Source organism: Sinocyclocheilus rhinocerous, unplaced genomic scaffold (genome assembly GCF_001515625.1).
Source record: "Sinocyclocheilus rhinocerous isolate Xijiao unplaced genomic scaffold, SAMN03320098_v1.1 scaffold1488, whole genome shotgun sequence".
NCBI classification, from domain to species: Eukaryota; Metazoa; Chordata; class Actinopteri; order Cypriniformes; family Cyprinidae; genus Sinocyclocheilus; species Sinocyclocheilus rhinocerous.
In genome coordinates, this window is record NW_015633542.1 from 1,363,507 (window position 1) to 1,387,424 (window position 23,918).

General features: G+C 36.4%; 2 protein-coding genes across 2 annotated transcripts in view; both read right to left on the reverse strand.

Moving 5' to 3' along the window:
• The window catches only part of LOC107744397 (neuron navigator 1-like), a 69,590-nt gene extending 48,556 nt beyond the window's left edge, over positions 1-21,034 (reverse strand). The window contains exons 1-4 of the mRNA XM_016558024.1: positions 20,916-21,034; positions 15,818-16,548; positions 14,831-14,919; positions 4,324-4,426 (exon numbers count right to left, since the gene is read on the reverse strand). Of these exons, the coding sequence (XP_016413510.1) occupies positions 4,324-4,426; positions 14,831-14,919; positions 15,818-16,521 (896 nt within the window). The 5' untranslated portion in view covers positions 16,522-16,548; positions 20,916-21,034. The remainder of the gene's footprint in view (positions 1-4,323; positions 4,427-14,830; positions 14,920-15,817; positions 16,549-20,915) is intronic.
• On the reverse strand, positions 17,701-18,412 carry LOC107744398 (uncharacterized). The gene has a single exon (XM_016558025.1). It carries the CDS (start codon positions 18,397-18,399, stop codon positions 17,701-17,703), a length of 699 nt encoding a protein of 232 aa, XP_016413511.1. The 5' UTR covers positions 18,400-18,412.
• Positions 21,035-23,918: the final 2,884 nt, after the last annotated feature.

Here is a 23,918-nt window from a genome sequence, read left to right on the forward strand (position 1 = left end):
ACTTCTCTGTTGCAGTATACCTCGTAATTTTTCATAATTATTTTCTGTTGTCGATGGGCTATTTAAGGGCTAAATTATTTGGGGAAGAAAAAAAAAGATATTTTTCTGATAAAAAATTAATTACAATGTATTTTTTTAAAGGAGCTTCAGGTTTGCTTTGCTTGTTTGTAGGGTTGCACAATTTGGCCGATAAAATTCTATTGTGATTATATAAATATGGCTATAATAATTATTATTATGACAATCATTTTTATTATGATTATTATTATATATATTATAAAAATATTACAGTGAGAAATATATTATTGTAATAATACTATTGTCCTGTAAAATAAAAAAATAAGAATTTAATAAAATATTAAATTAAAAAATAGATTATTATCGTAATAATACTACTGTACTGGAAAATGCAGCATCTAATAAAAAGAATAATGTCTTTTTATAATAATACAACTGTAAAATTACAAATTTGATGCTTGCTTCTTGATTACTTTTCAAACATTAAATAATTTGTTTATTTTTCTTTGCAACAGGCTTATAAATGCTTCTTATTACACATAGTAAAAAGCGGTATTATTTTGATTCATTGTTCAGTCCTATAGGAAAAAATTGTTCAGTTTTACTCATATTGTCATTTGCATGTATCTGAATGATATATCAGTTGAGTTGATTATGAAATGGAATGAATGATCTGGATTCTGGATCCAGCAGCATTACTGGCACTCATGGAAGACCTGGATTGGTGATAAAGGACCACATGGGAGTTTCTAGACAGAATAAATGTTTCAAAAAAACATCTGAAAATAGCACACATACAGCCTTATTTCACTGCACTGGACCTTTCACAGTGACGGCGCAGCCATTTCCAAACCTCATGACCGGCTTTTCCATTCGCTTTCAGTGCCACATCACATCCTACATGAAGCCAAAGTAAAGGTCCTGCTCTCTCCACATCGCACACTATGTGGCAAGAACATTTATAGAGTTTTTCTCATTACTAAAATCAACAATGACTGTAATGACAAAAGCAGACTTGAACTAGATCTTTACATTTCTAAAATGAGTGTGTTTGCCCATGCAAAATACACCGCCAAAATGTTGTGAGTGGTTGCCAAGGTGTGGTATGCAGTTGCTAAGGTGTTCTGAGTGGTTGCTAGTGTGTTACTATGCAGTTTGTTAGGATGTTGCTAGGTGGTTCAGGTCTGTCCTTCTACAATTTTATTGAAAATTGTTAGTTGGATCGCTTAGACAAGCTGCATAATTTGGTGGATCATTCTGGGTTATTACAGTTAACTAAAACTAAAACCATACTTGAAATAAATGTTAACTGAAATAAAATAAAATAAAATATCAGCTTGTTTCCAAGGCAGCATTTCTCATTTTCATTTAGTTTAACTTAATGTACTAAAATAACAAACTATAATAATATACTATAAAATAAAATGCATAAAAAACAGTACAACTAAAACTACAATACTAATATACTTTTTTTTTTTCTTTTTTTAAAACATTAAATCATTTAGCTTTTTTTTTTGGCAAAAAATAAAAAATAAAAAAGCTGCAAGGAGCCCTAAAAACATCTCATTTGTTGCAGTATACCTCATAATTTTTTTTCTGTTAATGGCTGAATTATTTGGGGAAGAAAAAATATATCAGATTGCAGTTTTTCTAATAAAAAGTAAATTAAAAAGCATTTTTTTAAAGGAGCTTCAGGTTTGATTTGCTTGCTTGTAGGGCTGTACAATTTGGCAAATAAAATTATATTAATAATTATTATGATGACTATTTTTATTATAATTTTTAAAATAAAAATATTGCAATGTGAAATATATTATTGTAATAATACTACTGTACTGTACTGTAAAAAAAATAAGTGAATTAACTGAAATAAAATCAAATAAAATATAAAAAACATTAAACTTAATTTATTTTAGCTGCTTTCCAAAGCAATATTTATCCTTTTCATTTAGTTTACCTTGATGTACTAAAATATATAACTAAAATAATAATAATAATAATAATACTAAAACTTCAAAAACAAAAAACAAAAAAAAAACTGACAAAAGCACACAACAAAATCACTAAAACTAAATTTAAATTAAAACAAAATCTAAAAAATACAAATACATTCAAAATATTAATAAAAACTATTTTAGCAAATCAATGTTACTAAAAAAACAACAACAACAACAACAACAACAAAAAAACACTGTGTTGTTGCGGGTTTTGATTCAATACTAGTCACACATCATTACCGAAACATGCCGAATTGATAAAAGGCTTGTTTGTGAAAGCATAACACACGACAAACAGACCTAAACAAAAACAGCACATGAGAACTTAAAAGCATCCATGTGCTTCAGTAATTAATCAGATTTTCCAATTCAAGTGCACATCTTGACAGAGTCCAGATATTGTGTAGTGCAGCAGGTGTATAATAGGAATCGACATGTTCAGAAAAATCAAACAGTGCACCTCTATTCTGAGTTGTATTAGGTCATGCATCTCCATGTCTTGAAGGCTAACAGAAGTGTCCCGTTACAGAAAAGCTCATCATGCACACATACATTAGCGTGGCTGTGATTCTGTGGGTTGAGTGCGCGGTATGAATCATTTTTACGCCTGCGCCATCAAGTCTTTGGAAGCTCATCAGTCTTATACAAGTGCTGCTTTTAAAATGGAGGCAGCATTAGCTGCAGGTCTAGTAAGCGTGTTATATATCTACTATAAAAGTCTTCTGCTCCGAAACTTAGTAGAGCAGTGAATGGTTAGCCTGCAGGGAAAGGTTTGATGTTAGGAGGAAGGACAGGCTGAGATCTCTAGAGGCAAAACTCAGGAAGGTCCTGAGATCAAAGTTAGCATAATTGCTAGGCTAAGCACAGCTAGCGTAGCACACCTTTGGGGAAGGAAAACACGTTCATTAGGAAGTAGCATCTTATTCTGTAACTAGCGCATACATTTTCATTTATATGTACTGTATATATACATGCATACATATAAAAATAATGAGATGTTACATATATACTGTCGTTATATACAATATATGTAGTCTTTAAGTCACTTTAAGTTCTATATACATTGTAGATATGTATACATATATAAATATTGAGATATACAGTTATATATATATATATATATATATACAGTGGGTACGGAAAGTATTCAGACCCCCTTAAATTTTTCACTCTTTGTTATATTGCAGCCATTTGCTAAAATCATTTAAGTTAATTTTTTTTCCTCATTAATGTACACACAGCACCCCATCCATACAGAAAAACACAGAATTGTTGACATCTTTGCAGATTTATTAAAAAAGAAAAACTGAAAAATGCTCAGTATTTAGTAGAAGCACCCATTTGATCTAATACAGCCATGAGTCTTTTTGGGAAAGATCCAACAAGTTTTTCACACCTGGATTTGGCGATCCTCTGCCATTCCTCCTTGCAGATCCTCTCCAGTTCTGTCAGGTTGGATGGTAAAACAGTTATATATAAGGAGATATACAGTAATATATAAAGTTTATATATAAAGAAAATTATATATAATTTTAATAACTATATATATTATATATTATGAAATATTCTATTATATATCATGAAAATCTCTCTCTCTCTCTCTCTCTCTCTATATATATATATATATATATTAATACTTCTATTCAGCAATGATGCATGAAACTGATGAATGGTGACAGTAAAGACATTTATAATGATACTACAGATTTCTGTTTCAAATAAATACTGAACTTTGTATTCATCAAAAGAATCCTGAAAAAAGTCTATCAAACAAAAATGCCCAACCATTTTCTTTTTTCTCTGATAATGATGATTCTAATATGCACTAAATAGAATACTATTCTAATATGCACTAAATCAGCATATTAGAATAGAATTTCTGAAGGATCACATGACACTGAGGACTTGAGTAATGGCTGCTGATTTTAAGTTATGCAACCACAAAAGACTGTATATCTGATCCTGGAGTCCAGCTGATTTCTCTCTGTGTGTGTGTGTGTGTGTTTGTTGTCATTCATTGATGGAAAGTGTTTCACTGTGTATTTGTGAATGTGGCAGCCAGGTGTTTGAACGACTGAAGTGGCAACTCTCCCAAAAGACGTGGGAGGCTGAATGGTTGTGGAAAAAGTAATTGTTTGTGTATATAATATAAAGCCTTTTTTATATTCATGCTCTTTGTGACACAAATGTGCGTGAAGATTGTTTCCAAAGAACATTTACGATTCATTGAAAAGCAGCAGTTCGCATCCTCGTGAATTAGTTTGGCTGTGATTTTTCATGCCATAAACATGTGCTGGTTCTCACTCACCTCTGGCTGAGCTGAGTCCCTCGCAGGCTGGACATGGTTTCCTCCAGGTTCTGTCTGAGATCCAGAACATTCTGAACCGTACGTTTCCTTTGAGACTCGGGATCTGCACACATAATGAACAAAATGCAATGTACAGTAAGTATGCAAAAAAACAATTACTCCCATTTCATGTCATTTTATACCAATTATTTAAATTTCATGTCTTATAAATGCATATATATATATACTACATTTGCAAAGTTTGGGATCAGTCATTTATTTTCTAAAGAAATTAATACTTTTATTCAGCAAAGGATGCATTAAATTAATCAAAGGTGACAGTAAAGACATTTATATTGTAACAAATGATTTCTATTTCAAATAAATGCTGTTCTTATTAACGTTCTATTCATCAAAGAATCCTATAAAATAAACTGTATGACGGTTTTCACAAAAATATGAAGCAGCACAATTGTTTTCAACATTGCTAATAATCAGAAATGTTTCTTGAACAAATTAGAAATCAGCATATTAGATTGATTTCTGAAGGATCATGTGACACTGAAGACTGGAGGAATGATGCTGAAAATTCTGCTTTGATCACAGGAATAAATTACATCTTACAATACATTCAAATACAAAACAGTTATTTTAAATCATAATATTTCACAGTTTTACAGTTTTTACTGTATTTTTGATCAAATAAATGCAGCCTTTGTGAGCAGAAGAGACTTCTTTCAAAAACGTTTTAAAAAATCTTACCAACCTCAACTTTTTTGAACAGTAGTTCAAAAAATGAACATAAAATAGTCTAAAATTAGCAAACAATTAGTATTTTGAAAAACATATTGTAGGTTTCTACACCAATATTTCTTCAAATAGTCAAAGATGGCAAAGTTCCCAAAGTTGCACTGAAACATGAAGTTGACACTTTAAAGAGCCAACAGCCTTTCGTTTACGTCACAACCCTTGAAAGGTGAAGCAGATGTTCAAAACAGCTCGACTTGATCAGTCACCTGGCTTTGCTGAAAGCTAACGCTCTTCGACATTAACCTCGGAGGCAGCATAAAACGAGCCGAATGCCAAAAATGAGATTACGAGAACCAGACAGCCTGGTATCACATCACCTACACTGACAATGAGAACAAAGAATGAAAGTCTTCTTTCATCCAAATAAACGAATGCTTTCTGTTCAAGCAGTTGTAAACTGCCACACAATCTCTTGAAAACCTGCGTGGGCAAGCGGTCAGCATGTCAACATCATGCCCAATCAATCCCATGGTGCAGTTAGGCATGACGCCTGGCCTGACATTATTAACGACTGGACTGCTTTACAGACAGCGAGAGAGAGAGAGAGAGGTGGTTTACAAGCATTACTGGACAGCAGATAACTCATGTCAATCAACTACATTTCCATGAGAGAATTAACACATGCTCTAGCTAATTACATCACTAGAGAGACTTGCATGGTGGAATTAGCGAATCAGGTGACAAGATGAGAGTATTTCATTAGTTTCATTGCAAAGTATGTACGTAATTGCAAATAGACCAGCTTCACGGACAAATAAAAAGCAAGCTCAAAAATCATTATGTATATAAACACCCTAATATCATGCATTGCTACCTCCGCTGAAATAAACATAGTGTGCAATGCTCCAATGCAATCTCCAGCTCTGCTGTCGACAGCGTGGGAGATTAAAATTTAATATAGCCTATGCTCTTTTTCCCCCATATGCTTTGATCTGCAAGGGCAAACTGGACCACAGCTTCATGTGTAGATTTTGTGGGTCACTGCTGCAGATGTGAGCACTGGTGCAGTTTAATACATTTTAATATTATGTATAACATAGACATATATACACATAACCAATTAAAAAAGTAAATTCCAACAGTAAATTCAGGTAAATTCTACCAGCGGTTTTATCAATATATAATGCATACAAAAGTATTTTTGAGTGAATTTGTAGTAAATGTTGTGTATACACTGCAAAAAAATATACAGCATTTTTGACTTTTTCAGTTAAAACATCTTAAAACAAGTCACATTTACTTGATTCAATGCTGCATAAGATATTAACTTATTGTTTTCATAGATTGAATCTTGAATATAACTGTATTTCCAATTGTTTTCAACTTGTTCATACTGAAAAACACGTGACAAAATCAGTGCAATAATACGAAATACACTTTTACGCATTACTGTACAGAGAAACTCTGTAATGCAAGTGTATTACAAACTTAGTATCTTATGCAATGCTGATTCTCAAGTTATTTTTTAAAGGGATAGCTCACCCCAAAATTAAAATGTTGTCATCATTCACTCATTCTTGACCAAACAGTTGATGGTAGCCATTGACTTCCATAGTATTTTTTTTTACATATAGAAGTCAATGGCTACAGTCAACTATTTGGTTACCAACATTCTTCAAAATATCTACTTTTGTGCTCAACAGAAGAAAGAAACTAATACAGGTTTGGAACAACACGAGGGTGAGTAAATGATGACAGAATTGTCAGTTTGGGTGAACTATCCCTTTAAGGATTTTAAGATATCTTGATAAGGATATCAAGATATCTAGAAAACAAGATGATAAAGGAACAAATAAAAAGTATATTTATAATGGTATACCATCAGCTATCAGTCAAACTACGCTCTAGATATTGATATTGATATTGATATTGGCATCAACCACTGAAAACCCCATAGCCCACTGAAGAAAACCAACATGATCACAGTAGCCTCATAAAAGCTCATATCCCCCTCATAACTTGCTGTACATATTCAGGTTTATTTCCAGACTGGCACAAAAAGGCCAAATTTGGCCCTCGCCCTTTATTTCCTAAGTTTAACTGTCTCTCAACTCACACTATTATCCCTCATGCATATTTTAAATATTTCCGCCCCCTACAGGTTTAGACCCTCGTCCAGCTGTGCAGTACAATAGTAACTGTGAATGCACAGAGGAAAGCAATGAGCGCTAATTCAGTCTTGTGACCAAAAGTGGTATGCAGATGTTATGTGCCACATACGGTCCAAAAGAACGACTCATAAGGAAGTCTATTATGTAGCGGTTTATTATGCAGAACAAATGAGCATAAACTCTATGTGTAATTATGATTATAAAAAAGAAAGTGCTTTGATATAGAGATTCAACTGATTATTCTTAGAGACCTTGTGATTAAAAGATCCTGCATGAAAAAGTTGCCCTGTAGCACATTGTTTTCCCTCTAAATGTAGGGGAGACTTGAACCTGAAACCAAATTATAAATTAAAAATTAATTTAATAAAAAAATTAGATTAATTAAAATTTGGAATTCCAAAAGCATCCTAATGGCAATGCAATGCTGCTAGAAATATTCCAAGAGAAATTCCCAAACGTTTTTTTTTTTTAAAACATTTTTTATTTTTGGTTCTTACTTTTTATTCCCATTAGGATCCTTCAGGATTTTTTCCCAAATTATAATTTCGATCGGAATCCTGTATGGATTCTTGACCAAGAACTACGGAGAGCATTTTAATAAGGTTTAATCCGGTCATTCGTTTACTCTCATTAGCCTTTAATCCCACCACTGAATTATACTGTGCATTGCAGTGCGAGGAGAAGAAGGATCTAGGATTCCACACAAACAATTGCAAGAATTCAGCCCAAATTGGTTGTTTAAACATATGAGGTCTGGACACGGTTGAAATAGAGGTCATTCGTTTGAGGACTGATGCACAAATGCATGGCATGCTGTGTTTAGAAGATGGCACAAACAAAATGGGATATTTGTTTTAAATGCAACAAACATACTTCCTGATTAATGCAATTGACATTGCCTCATGGACATTCACTAACCATAACAAACCGTATACGTTATCCATCCTCAAGTAGCTAGGTAGTCCAATAAAATATAATCAAATTCTACAGTATGCAACTGCAAATTATCCCTAAGTAAGCTTAGTTGTATTTCATCCCACGTCCCTACAAAGAGAACTCCAGTGTGGCAGATGATCATGCTTGCTTTCATTCATGTGTTCAACAACAGCATTTATCAGTGTCTACTGATGAAGCCACAGTCAAACGAGGGTGTTGACAAGCTACAAACCGAATTCATTAAGCACCCTCTTTGTATTCCATGGCCTCTTCTTTTTCTCATACAACCCACGTCCCTGATAGCAGCCCTTAACACAATACAAATGAGAGCAGAGTGGCAACACCAGCACACGGCACCAGACAGGCGTCGAAAAGCAGATCAGTGTGCCGAGCAGCGCCCCCGAGCATTTTGTCATTCAATCATTGGATATATGCCAAGGGGAATAATCTATGAGTGCAATTTCTACCCCACAAGTGCGAGAGGCGGCGGATGCACAATGCACATGCGATCCAGAACAAAGCCCTGCATTGTCCAGCTGTCCGAGACCACCTTTAGAATCACGACAGCATGCACTCGGTTGGAGATTTTCCAGTCAATCCATGCCATTCAGCAGCCTTGCCACAATGGCAGCTGCTAGTAAGTGGGCGTGAAAGCGGAAAAACCCTACTTACCGAGCATCTGACTGAAGAGCAACTGCTCCAGGTCACCAAGAACGGTGACCACCAGCTCCGGGTCCACCTTGAGGAAGGGTTTATCGCCACCTTCCTCACCTTGACCTTTAGCCTCCGGGTCTCCGGAGCTGCCAGCTACCGGTTTCTTCCCACTCGCTTTGGCTTTGCCAGACAGGATATCGTCGTCGGACTTGCAGTCATCGGACGTCTTGCTCAAGGGTTTTACTTCAACGTAAGGGCCTCGAGGGATCCGACTTGGGCCTTTTCCCAAAGTGCCAGGTGCCGCAAGCGGGGTGAACATCTTGGGCTTGCCCTGGAAGAGGGAGTGGTCCGATTTGGACAGGTTGCGAGAAAGTTGAGAACCACCCGCCCCTCTGCCGGCCGCCGGTTTGGGCTTGCCCATCTTCAGGTGTCCTGAGGCAGCTTTGCTCATATCGTCGCACCATTTGGGCTCATAGAGTTGCATCTTCTTCTCGGCGTCCGTCAGCACGGCCAGGTTGGTCAGGGACCTCTGTTTCCGAAGGTTGGACGGCACCGGGATGCGTCCCTCCGTGCTGCCCACGTGGTACACCTTCAGCTCGCTCCGTGGCACGCTTTGTGGCACGCCGGACTTGCCCCTCTTGGCAGCCATGCCCGCACCTTCCCTTGATGTCCCCTTGCTCTGCCTGACTTTTATTCGACCCCCAAGCGTCTTCCTCTACCGGAGAGCATTTAGGGCCGGATGAGAGAAGAGCAAAAGCATGGAGGAGAGGACGAAAGTGCAGCTCTTTCTCTCTTGCATGGGAAGAAAATGTTAATTCCGTGTGCCCTTTATTTTTCCTGTTCCTTCTTGTCAGACTACAGCAGCTGCCGCCCTGGTTCTCCTTTTCTCTCTCCTCTTTCTCTCACTCCCTCGTTTTCTCTCCTCCCTTCACCAGACTGTCTTGCCGCTGAGCCGTGCAGCAGCCAAATGACAGCAGTGCTGCACGCAACAACAGTCCCTTGCATTTTCCGGTGCGTCTCTCTGCCTCAGCAGAAAGTGTGAGCTGATAGGGGGAGATGATGACAAATTGCAACACTACAATGTAAACTGAATCCAGTACATTGTAGTGTGTATTTTCACACACACTATTTCTCCATCCCCTTTGTTTCGCCCCTCCCCCTTCCAGAATCCAATGCTGAATACTCAGTGAAATCACAGTTATATTCACTATCTGCCTTCAGGAGAAATGCATTGCGTATGCATGGGACAATTTACCAGTACACAAATACCATACACTAGGTCTGCAAATAATCTATCACAAAAATGGTGAAGACATAACAAAATGGAACAAGAAAAATGTGTACGTCTATCATGTCTTCACATTTACAATGTACATTGTTTTAGTACTATAATACAATAATGCATTATTTATAATCATAATTTTTTAAACATTAAGAATATATTAGTTATTAAGTTCTGCAAATAATCCAACACAGCATACAAAAAAAAGAAAAGAAAAGAAAAATCAGCTGGAAAAAAATAATTGCAGTTTCAAATAAGATAATTTTTTTTTAAATAAGAGAAAAAAATCTGGCAATAGAATAAGATAAAAAGTATGTATTCAAGATATATTCTCTGAATAATTTTAAATACTATTTTATATAATATTATGTATATAATAACAAATATAATATTTGTTTTAAGGATGTTTTACTGAAAAACAAAACAAGATATTGATTAACAATAGGATCTGCAAATGACCCTGATATATGTCAGCAATCTTTACCTGTGCAACCCCTCAAACCAAATCCTAGGTCAAAATTAAGCAAAATCTGCAAACCTATAAAATGAAAGTCAGAAATTAGATTTAGCTTCTCAAGTAAATTAAACTTGTTTCAAATATATCTAGATATGTGTAAAACAAATACAATAAATTAAGAATTTAAGAATTTAATAAATTAAGAATTGGGGAAGTCGTGGCCTAATGGTTAGAGAGTCGGACTCGTAGCCCAAAGGTTGCGGGTTCGAGTCTCGTACCGGCAGGGATTGTAGGTGGGGGGAGTGAATGTACAGCGCTCTCTCCCACCTTCAATACCATGACTGAGGTGCCCTTGAGCAAGACACCGAACCCCCAACTGCTCCCCGGGCGCCGCAGCATAAATGGCTGCCCACTGCTCCGGGTGTGTGTGTGTTCACTGCTGTGTGTGTGCACTTAGGATGGGTTAAATGCAGAGCACTAATTCCTAGTATGGGTAACCATACTTGGCCACATGTCACGTCACGTCAGAATAGGATTGTTTTGCAACGTGGGAATAAATTATTTAATATAATAAATCAATTATATCCAGATGTTTTCCGTCACACCTCCTTCAACCTCACTCCATCCATCTACACTTCATAAAACTGCCGTGTTGTTTTTAGATGGCCCCTAGCATCACTGCTCATGATATTCCATACGCATCTCTCTAAGGAGTTCTCCGCAATGCTTCGCTGGAGAAGCGTCACCATAGTAACGCTGCTTCCTACATCACAACATACATTAAGACGGCCTTGTCTCTCCACAGAGCACATCTCCACTGTAAATAAGGTAACAGCACGCCACAAATCCACATTCTGTTTGTCTTTACCGCTTCACAAATGAGCCTTGTTAGCCTGACAGGAGCCTGGCAGCGACTTAAACAAATCACCCATAACCAGCCTGATGCAACTGACCAGTTTGGTACAATGACTTAATCAAAAGCTCAGCGCGCTCCTGCAGGGGGTCCGAACACTTGGCCAAACACATGCTAGTCTCAGGGCATGTGGGGTAATTCTGATGTTACTGACGAGGGAAAGAGGGCTGAGAAGAATGAGGTCTTTTGTTTGAACTCGTCACGAGTGACCGTGTCGTTCTGTGGGGGATTTTTCCATTGACATCATTAAAAGAAGAACATACTTCCTGTGGGCTGATCTGTTATCACAAAAAGATTAAATAGTCCTTAATTTTAGCTAGATCAATAAAAAGCAGGTCAACTAGATCTAGATCAAATGGTTGAATTTGTACTGAGATTTCTGACATTTAATCTTGCCATATTTAAGCACAGTTTATGACATTGTTGATTGTTTTATGAAGCAGATTAAAAGTCTTCATTTGCTCTCAATTTATTATAAATTTTTTTAGATATTTATCTTTTAAATTAGTTTCGTATTCGTTTTTTCTAAATTATGTCCAAGAATGATTACAAATCATCAAAAATATATATTAAAAATATCTAAAAAAGGATATATTAAAAAATATATTTTTAATGTGTAAAAAAGAGCTATTAAAAATACCTGAAAAGTGTTTATTTATTTTCAATTAGGTCAAAAAGAAACATCTGATATTAAAAGATCTAAAAAAGAAAAAGAAAAAGGAAAAGACATGAGAGACCTGAAAAGTATCATTTAACCTCTATTATATCTAATAGAAACAACTGAAATATTACCAATATCTAAATAAAAAAATAGATATTAAAAATAGCAATAATAATAATAATATTAATAATATAAAGATCTGAAAAGTATTAATTTAATCTCAATTATGTCTAAGAAAAATGATTAAAAATATTTACAAATATATATTAAAAAATATATTTTAATGTGTAAAAAAAGAGCAATTAAAAAGGCATGAAAATTACAAAAAAGACCTGTGTTTTTAATTAGGTCTAAAAGAAACAACTGATATTAACATATCTAAAAAAAAATGTTTTAAAGATAAAAAAAAGTATTTATTTAATCTCAATATCTAAGAAAAATTACTGAAATATTACAATTATTGTAAAAAAAAAAAAAAAAAGAGAGATACTAAAAAGATCTGATATTAAAATATCTTTTAAAAGGGAGATACTAAAATGATATCAATTAAATCTCAATGCCTAAGAGAAACAATTGAGTATTACACCTCAAAAATATAAAAGGAAAAAAACTAAGAAACAACTGATATAAAAAAGTAGCAAATTAATCTTATTTCTAAAATAAATAATTTTTTAAAAGTGAAAAGTAGCCTATCCAATTAATCTTAAATCTCTAAGAGCAACAACTGAAATATTAAAAATATATTTATAAAAAAAAAATAGATCTGAAAAATTATCAATTTAATATATTGTCTAAACAAAAAACATTTGAGATATTACTGATATCTCAAAACTCCTAATTAAACTCAATGCTCTCAAAAGATCTCAAAAGTCTCTAAACAACTTCACAGCTGTCTAAAGGAAAAGGTATTACAAAAAGATCTGTTCTTTTATTCCCTATGGGACATATACTTACATTATATCACTTAAAATATTACTGTATGATCCGACACTTACACAAAACAGCGCTGGATTCTGACACATATTAGGTGAGACCTCAGCGTTTTCTCTTCATAAAGAATGAAACACACGTCCTGATGTGACTACCGCCCGCCCTCTCTCTAGAGAAAGCCAAAGGTTCTCCAAACATCTGGATCCCATCCGGAGGCTGTGGTTGGTCAGCAGCGCAGATGTTTGCAGACATGAGAACATCCCATGGGTTGCTGGCATCTGTAGCCGGTCAGCTGCTGCCATTACACCACACTGATATATTACTCAGATGGGGAAAAGCTTGATGTTTCATTCAGTGTTTGTGTGCAGATGTGGCAACATATGGCTGTGCTTGTCTGTTTGTTTGTTTGTTAGTTCACATGCCATCATTCCTACATTAAAATCACTCCCCTCTGAAGAATTACTGAGTGACACAATATAAATCTTACGCTCAAAAGTCATAAAAGTATTTGTCTCCAGTGCACATATGCTGGATATTAATGTGAAACATGTGAACACAGTCTGTAAAGTCATAGCACATTATTCTCACATCTGAAAATATCTCAGGATTTGCTTCAACACATTCTTCCACACACTATATATATATATATATATATATATTAAGTACATATATATGCATTAAGTACACACACACACACACACACACACACATATATATATATATATATATATATGTATAAAATACAACAAATACTACTACTGCTTAAATTTTAACTTTTCACAAACACACACACATACTGTATATATATATATATATATGCACACATACACACATATATATATATATAGGTATATGAATATTAAATAAATATATTAAGTATATATAGTTACATTTGTACTTTAAAAATGTACAATTTAAATAATATACCTTACTTATTTAATTTATTACAGTATGTACAGATTACAGTAATGAAAAAGAAAAAAAATTAATTCTGATTTTTAAAAATTTCAAAAAAGTTAAAAAATAAAAAAATAAAAACAAATAAAAAAATATCCTTTTTGGGGGTGAAATATGAGATTCACAAAGGAGCTCTGATCTTTTTTAAATTATATCATTAAAATATCAGATGTTATATTAGATATTTTCTATGACATGCACACATTGCAGTTTCATGGAAAATAATGTATATGCCTAAAAGCAACAAAAACCACTGTTAAGTATGCAAAGCGTTGATGGATACACAACTGTCACAACAGCTAATTTTACAAATGCAAACCTTTCCACACACTGTCAAGGCATGTAACATCTTAAAGACATTTCTTGAAAACAATCTTCTACAAAAACACCATTGCACTACTTTGTTAAAGTACTGAATACAATCCCAAATCAGTGGATTGGTCTCTGTTCTTTAGCATGCCTGGCAACATGGTCTGAGAGTATTTCACAGATCTTTGAGCTCTACATGTGGTCTGACTGAGTCCATCAAGAATCTGGAAAGAGCTTCAGACGGCAGAAACATACATCAGCAATGACATGCATCTCCACACATGGATACCAATCGTAACTGACCACACCAGCATCTGCTTATAGTTTGATCAATCTGAATCATAGCATCCCCCACACAAAAGTACTGTGAAGATATCAGATACTAGTAACCACAGTCTCAGACGTATTCTCACTAACATCTACAGTCCTGTATGAGAAATGCAAAGGCCATTCCAGAAAAAAAAAATCTGCAGTCATGAATATTGGAGTATTTTTAGGAGAGACTCACCCAAATCCTCACAGCACATGTCCATAGAATCTGAGGAACAATCACTCAGATCCTCAAGAGAAGCTTCAGTCTTTTCTCCAACCTGCAGCCTGAGGCACAGAAAGAACGACAGACAAAACCTTAACAAGAAAGAAATCATGTGTCTTTGTAGCATTAATTCTTAAAGGGAATTTTTATTACTCAGAGGATGAGACTTTATTTCAGCATATAATTTTACATAAAAATAGTAGCCACAAATGAGACAATAGCTGATCATATACAGTACAGAGCTATAAAATTATAGCTCCATTAATATTAGAATATATTATATATATATGTACACAGAATTATACATATATTGTATATAGCAATATTACTGGTCAAATCATTTTAAATTAACTTTTTTTTAAATAATATTGAAAATTGAAAATTGAAAATTGAAATGGAAATTTTTTGACTTTGATGGACCAATAAACTTCTGGCCAATTCAAGTAAGCTAATGATTATTTATAATTATAAATATGAGCCTATAAAAATAAGCCTATTATTATTTATATAAAAAATTCTATACTATTTTCAATACTTTTTGTCTAAATAATCCAAAAAATAAAACACCAAAAACTAAAATAAATCATTTTAAATGCAAAAAGTGAATTTAGGCATCACAACATAGTATAAAAATTAATATTTATTTTCTAGTTTATATTTAATAGTGTTACTAAATTATCAGTGTTTTTGTAAATGTATTTACATATTGAAATTTCAAAATAAAATAAAAAATGTTTTTTTTTTTACTTTGATGCACCAATATTAAAATTCTGGCCAATACAGTATGCCAATACTTATTTATAATTATAAATATAAGCCTATATAAAGCATGCATCAGATGACAGCCAAAGTCATTTAAATGTAAAAAAACAGAGAAATTGAGCATGCACATTTTAATATTGGCAACATATGTCCAATAGAACCAATAGCAAAACATTTTTTAAAAATCTGAAATCTCACCTGAATCTGAAAGGTGCCACTGCCGCCATGCGTGGAGACTCCCTTCCTGCAGGACACACGATTGAGAAATTCACCTGGGATTTAGATGCAATTGTTCCTCTGTTACCATCACCACGAGCCAGCATTTTCATCCGCTGCTTCTGACAGTCCCTTTGAACACCAGCTGACGTTTCCCAAATGACGTTCCCGTTGGTTGGCTTGCGAAGGCCTTGACCCGTCTGGTGCTCTCTAGAAGATTCAACAACCTCATTGTCTAGACTCCTGAAGTGATGATGGCCAGATCTCCAGTTCTTGTTGGAGTGTCTCTCCATGTCTCTGAATCCATCCTGGGGCAATAAGCCCCTCCGGAGGTTGTTTTTGAATGGGATCATCTCTCGTTTGGGCACATGCGGGCTGCTGTGGGCCGAACGGGGAGCAAACGACGGCCTGTTTGTGCCACCAGATGTCCCTTGAGCTCTCTGTGAGGACTGAGTTCTCGATCCGGTCTCTTTGAGTAACTCCTTTGAGACCGATTGAGAAGATATGGATGAGGTTGAGGAAGAAAGCGAGGAAATTCGCACAGCCAGCTGGTTTTGGGCAGCAGGACCCAGTAAAGTGCCGCTCAAGCCCTTGGTGTCCTGCTTGGAGAGGCTGGTCAGGCTCCGCGGCAGAGGAATACCAGAGCTGCTCTGGGACATCGTCTTCAGGTTCAAACCACCGCTCATAGTCGAGGAAGATCACGAGATGAAGCTCTGGGAGAAGACGTCAAGAGAACATGATAAGATTTAGAGAGATTTTTTTTTTGTCTAAAAATGTGACTATATTTACTCATATTTATCGAAACATCATGACTGGCAATGATCAAGACATCAACATCAAGATGGCATGATTGGCATCTTCAGGATGGTTTACTCTCATGCAGTACAAGAGAAGAGAAAGAAGCAAATAAATACTACAATATATATATATAATAAAATAATCAGTGGTTGTGCAAGTATAAATAATAAATATAAAAACATAATATAAATAAAAATATAAAAAGTACAAGAGAAGACAGAGTAAAACAAATCAATAAAATTGATTTTAAATAAAATAAAAACACACACAGTGTCCTTGCATATTATGAATACAAAATTAATCAAATGTAAACAAAAGTACAAAATAAATTAAAATAAAAAGGTAATTCATCAGTGGAGGTAGGGGAAATATAAAAAGATAGTTATTAAATAAATATAGTCTTAAATTAGGACATTTTAATCATTTATGAATATAGAAAATATATATATATATATTAAAAATACTTTAAATGCTTTTTTTTAATCATAATTTCATATGTCATAAAATAAAATAATATAAAATAAAACCATCCAGTGGCTGTTGGGAAATACAAATAAATCTAGACAGACAGAGAGACAGATAGACAGACAGACAGATAGATAGATAGATAGATAGATAGATAGAGCACTGAATTTATTTTCCCCCTCTTTCAAGCTCATTTGCATAGCTGATAATAATTAGGACTCAGTGACACACGGCAGTCGTTTTGGCCGGACCGGCTGCTCTTCTCTGGAGGGGTTTGATCAGAGGTCTGCTGACAGACTGGCACCACTTGGCACTCCCAGCATGCACTGCCAGCCCTGTCTGCCATCTCTCAAGCTCTTCCAGTGACTGGCACCAAAACTGATCCCTTCCTCCCAATAATAGGACCTCTATTACCTCTATTGAGTCTCACTGTTGTCCACTTCTGCTCAAATTAAGTGTTTTGATTTATCCTGTGCCATAAGTGCCATAAGAGACAGCCAAAGTCATTTAAATGTAAAAAAACTGAGAAATTGAGCATGCACAATCAAAATATGCCCAATACAAACCAATAGCAATAAATTAAAAAAAAAGAATCTGAAATCTCACCTGTATCTGAAAGGTGCCACCGCTGCCATGCTCGGAGACTCCCTTCCTGCAGGACCCGCGTTTGTGCCGTACGCCTTGGATTTAGACGCAATCGTTCCACTGTTGCCGTAACCACGAGCCAGTATTTTCATCCGCTGCTTCTGAAAGTCCCTCTGAACAGCAGTTGACGTTTCCCAAATGACGTTCCCGTTGGTAGGCTTGTGAAGGGCTTGACCCGTCTGTTGCTCTCGAGAAGATTCAACAACCTCATTGTCTAGACTCCTGAAGTGATGGTGGCCAGATCTCCAGTTCTTGTTGGAGTGTCTCTCCATGTCTCTGAATCCATCCTGGGGCAACGAGCCCCTCCGGAGGCTGTTTTTGAATGGGATCATCTCTCGTCTGGGCACATGTGGGCTGCTGTGGGCCGAACTGGGAGCAAACGACGGCCTGTTTGTGCCACCAGACGTCCCATGTGTTCCCTGTGAAGACTGAGTTCTCCATCTGAGTAACTCCTTTGAGATGGATAGAGACGATATGGATGAGGCTGAGGAAGATAATGTGGATGTTCGTCCAGCCAGCTGGTTTTGGGCAGCTGGACCCAGTAAAGCGCCGCTCAAGCCTCTGGTGTCCTGTTTGGAGAGGCTGGTCAGGCTCCGCGGCAGAGGAATACCAGAGCCGCTCTGAGACATCGTCTTCAGGTTCACACCACCACTCATGGTCCAGGAAGATCACGAGATGAAGCTCTGAGAGAAGACGTCACGAGAACACGATCAGATTTGACAGCTCGATAAAATTATTTGTTTTTATCTAAACATGTGACTATATTTAGTTATATTTATCTAAAAATCATGAATAAACATAAGGAAAGCAAGCTGACAGCATGGTTTGCATTTTAAGAATGGTTTACTCTCACACATTACAAGTGAAGAGAGAGAAATACTGTAAATGCTACAATATAAATAAAATAAAATAATCAGTGGAGGTTGTGCAAGTATAAATATTAAATATTAAATAAATAAAATAAAATATAAAACCATCAGTGGAGGTTGTGTAAATAATAATTTTTTAAATAATGAATCAAATAAATAAATAATATAATAAAATTAGTTGCGTTTTTTATTTTTACAGTACAAGAGAAAGGAGCATAACCAATAAATAATATTATATAATATAAATAATTAGAAAAATCAATAGTTGTTGTGTAAATTTAAATAATAAAGATAAAAACATAATATAAATAAAAAATATAAAAAGTACAAGAGAAGACAAATCAATAAAATAAACACACACAGTGTCCCTGCATATAATGAACACAAAACTAATCAAATGTAAACAAAAGTACAAAATCAAATTAAATAATTAAAAATAATAATAAATAAAAATAAAAACAAAATAATCAGTGGAGGTAGGGGAAATATAAACATACTTAAATATACATAGTCTTAAATTAGGACATTTTAATCATTTATGAATATAGAAAATATATATATATATATTAAAAATACTTTAAATGCTTTTTTTTAATCATAATTTCATATGTCATAAAATAAAATAATATAAAATAAAACCATCCAGTGGCTGTTGGGAAATACAAATAAATCTAGACAGACAGAGAGACAGATAGACAGACAGACAGATAGATAGATAGATAGATAGACAGATAGATAGATAGATAGATAGATAGATAGAGCACTGAATTTATTTTCCCCCTCTTTCAAGCTCATTTGCATAGCTGATAATAATTAGGACTCAGTGACACACGGCAGTCGTTTTGGCCGGACCGGCTGCTCTTCTCTGGAGGGGTTTGATCAGAGGTCTGCTGACAGACTGGCACCACTTGGCACTCCCAGCATGCACTGCCAGCCCTGTCTGCCATCTCTCAAGCTCTTCCAGTAACTGGCACCAAAACTGATCCCTTCCTCCCAATAATAGGACCTCTATTGTGCCTGTAGAGTCTCACTGTTGTCCACTTCTGCTCAAATTAAGTGTTTTGATTTATCCTGTGCCATAAGAACCACTGAGTCACATGACTGTAGCGATCGCTCATGGCCACATAAATCTATAACAATGGTCATATATTAACACTGATTCTGCATTTAACATCTGCAGATTTCTGTAGGTCACTAGCCCTGAGTCCAGATCAGCAGCAGCTCTGTGAGGACTGATGAAAGAGATATTGATAACGAGACCCTTTAGGGCTCTGGTGACCTGACAGAGACGTCACATCCTATTAGTGCTCATTATCTGCACTGACAAGTGACAAATTTGGAAATATGGCCAAGCCACCATGGCACCACATGTGGGGTGTGTGTGTACATAAATACATCTTGGCTGTAAGTTCTATGACAAAGACAGCAACTCAAACTGACCTAAAATGTTGCTTACGTGCATTGGATTACCGGGGCTAGTTGTCATATGTGGAAGGGCTATATAGCTCAGTCACTATAGAGCAAAATGTCCTATTATACTCCATAAACTCCTATTCACAATAAAACACACACATGCAACTATGTAGTGAAAGTATATTATAAAGATGATAAAGGTTAAACATGAATACAAATTCATAATTTCTACAGATTAAATACAAATGCTGTGTAAAATGACTTTATTTTACTTCAGACAATATTTCATAATTCAAACAAAGTTAATTTTCTCAGATCAGTGTCAATAAACAACAGGCTCCCATTGTGACAACTTACCCCAAATAGTGTGACAACATGCCCCGCTATATTAAATCATTGTATGCTTCCAGTTATATGCCTTTACGGATATAATCATTCAAAAATAAATCTTTTCTGTGAAATAAGCAAAAAACTGTCACAACTAGCCCTGTTCTCCCTTATAAGCAACAAATAAACCTAATGCAACATCACAACATTTTTTTAAAAAGCACCTGAAAAACACATTGAGCGAATCACATCACAATGAACTCATGCATATGACAGCATTACTTCAGTCTCACTATAAATCAATACAAATGCTGAGCCAGGTGCCTCATCCAGACTGGAGTAATCATGACACAGCAGTCCAGAGCTCAGAGGAAGAGGATTTTAGATAAGTGCCCCAGAAAACAACTACTGAGCAGCTGCTGATTGAATTCTCTGTCTACCACACACACCGATAGAGAGATAAACACATCTGTGATCTCTCCCAAAATACTCAACAAACAACCTAAAAAAGCCTAAACCATTCAGACTGTATGCACTTTTGAATATAAGCCATTAAATCTCACCTCTTGTTAAAGAGTTGCTGTGAATTCCTACAGCATCCCTGTGATAACCTTTACTGCTGTCTGCAGAATCTCAAGGGAAGGCGGTGACTAAAGACATCTGGACATGCAGGACAGCCAGCAAGGACACGTTTCAAGCCAATGAGGAGGACAAATAGAGAGCAGGAGACATTTGCTCTCCCTCCCCTCAGCGAGAGACACACTTACACAGTGTTTCCTCAAACCCAGACACACGCCCTCATGCCAGCGGCTCATGTTTATGTTTGTCATCATGACATCATGCCAAAAGCAGTCTCTTGAGGACGTGCCCTTGACAGCATGCATTTAATATTAAATTACACCAAATTACCATTCATTTCCATTGGCATTATGCAACCCACTCACAGCAATCGCCAAGCAAACCTAGCAACCTCTCAGAACACCCCAGCAACCACCTACAAAACGATAGCAACCACCTACAACTACTCTGAACACCCCAGCATTCCACTAGCAACCACCTACAACACCATACCAATGCCCTGGCAACCACCCTAAACATCCTAGCAACTACCTAGCAATGCCCATACAACCACTCTGAACACACCAACAACCACCTACAACACCATAGCAATGCCCTAGCAACGACCCTGAACATCCTAGCTACTACCTAGCAACACCCTAACAACCACCTACAACATTATAACATACTTAACAATGCCCATACAACCACTCCAAACACCCCAGCAACCAACTAGCAGCACCCAAGCAACCACCTACAACACCATAGCATACTTAGCAATAGCAACCACCCTGAACATCCCAGCAACTACATAGCAACACCCTAGCAACCACCTACAACACCATAGCATACTTAGCAATGCTCCAGCAATCACCTGAACATCCTAGGAACTCTCAATGCTCGTACAACTACTCCAAACACCCCAGCAACCAACTAGCAACACCCAAGCAACCACCTACAACACCATAGCATACTTAGCAATGCTCTAGCAACCACCCTGAACATCCCAGCAACTACATAGCAACACCCTAGCAACCACCTACAACATGATAGTGTACTTAGCAATGCTCCAGCAATCACCCTGATCATCCTAGGAACTCTTAATGCTCATACAACTACTCCAAACACCCCAGCAACCAACTAGCAACCACCTACAACACCATAGCAATGCCCTAGCAACTACCTACCTAGCAGATCCCATACAACTACCCCGAACGACCCGGTGACCAACTAGCAACTACCTAGCAACCTCCCTGATCCCCTTAGCAACCACCCATTACACTGTAGTAACCACTTAGAGACATCCTACTGTAGTAGCTACCCAAAACACCTCAACAGTCAACAACTCAATTTTGCATGTGCAAACACAGACCACATTTTGTTCTTAAAATCTAAATCTCTAGTTGTGAAATACATAAAGGCTTGGTCCTCATCAGTATGGACAGGGGATTTTGGATCTTAAGCACAGAATATTCATACTGCAGCAGTCAATGTCCTTATGTGACTGGTCTCGGCTTTATATAACAGACCTGGTTTTGTTTGTTAAATTTAGACCCAAGACCCAGATTCAATAATTTATTTATTTTTTGCCACTTCTACACGACCAATTCACTATGTCAGATTGAGTCTGTCAGGGAGGGAGAGAGAGCAGGAGAGTCTGGGTCAAACCAGCCAGAAGATGCTTCAGATCGATTTTATCCAACAGCCTGCAGTCAGGCAGCAGAGAACAGGACAACAGGGTTTTATATATAGCACATGGGGAAAAGTATCGAAAAATAAATTAAAAATAAATAAATTATTTTATTAGTAAATTATTTTTAAAATGTATTATTATTATTATTATTACTACATTATTTTTTTATTAAATTGATAGTTTTATTAAACAAGAATGCATTAAATTAATCTGAAATGACAGCAAAGATGTTTCAAAAGATTTATATTTCAAATAAATGCTGTTCTTTTGAACTTTCTATTCATCAAAGAATCAGTTTCCACAAAAATATGAAGCAGCACAATTGCTTTGAACATTGCTAACAATCAGAAATGTTTCTTGAGCAGCAAATCAGCATATTAAAATGATTTCTGAAGGATCATGTGACACTGAAGACTGGAGTAATGATGCTGAAAATTCAGCTTTGATCACAGCAATAAATTATATTTTACAATATACTCGCATAGAAAACAGTTATTTAAAATTATAATATTTCACCATATTATTGCTGTTGACTATTTTCAATCAAATAAATGAAGTCTCAAAGGACAAGAGAATCAGAAACATAGAATCTCAGAGACCACAAACTATTAAATGTTCTCATTTTAAATCCATATTCAACAAGCTGGTACCTGTTTTCATGAAATCAAACTAAATCTGTCATCTTGTGTCTTAAGCACAGACACTATTACTAACAACCAGCCAGAAATAAAACAGGCAAACTATAATTAAGTAATTATGTTTAATCTTTTTCTCAGAGAGGGATACCTGCCAGTAGCCTTTGGTGAGGTCCAACGTGGAGATATACCGGGCCCTTCCCAGCCGGTCCAACAGCTCATCCACCCGAGGCATGGGGTATCCGTCGAACTCGGAAACCTCATTGAGGCGACGGAAGTCATTGCAGAAACGGAAGGTGCCATCCGGTTTCGGGACCATCACGATTGGGCTAGCCCATGGGCTGCGTGATGGTTCTATCACCCCCAACTTCAGCATCTGTTGAATTTCCTCCTCAATAGCTCGCCGACGAGCCTCAGGGACGCGGTAGGGCCGTTGCCTGACGACGACCCCTGGCGGCGTCCGGATGTCGTGCTGCAGGACGCTGGTCTGCCCGGGAAGAGCGGAGAACACAGGCGAGGGCTGCGAGCTGGTCTCTAGTCCCAACCCACTTCTTCAGAAGGTTGATGTGGTAGAGCTGCTCGGTTCTCCTCCTTCCTGGCTGACGCACACGGTACGTCACCAGCCCAATCTTCTCCAGCACCGTATAGGGACCCTGCCAAGTGGCCAGGAATTTGCACGC

Excerpts from the sequence above, each read along its gene's own strand:
- LOC107744398 (XM_016558025.1), bottom strand. The coding sequence starts at position 18,399 with ATGAGTGGTGGTGTGAACCTGAAGACGATGTCTCAGAGCGGCTCTGGT.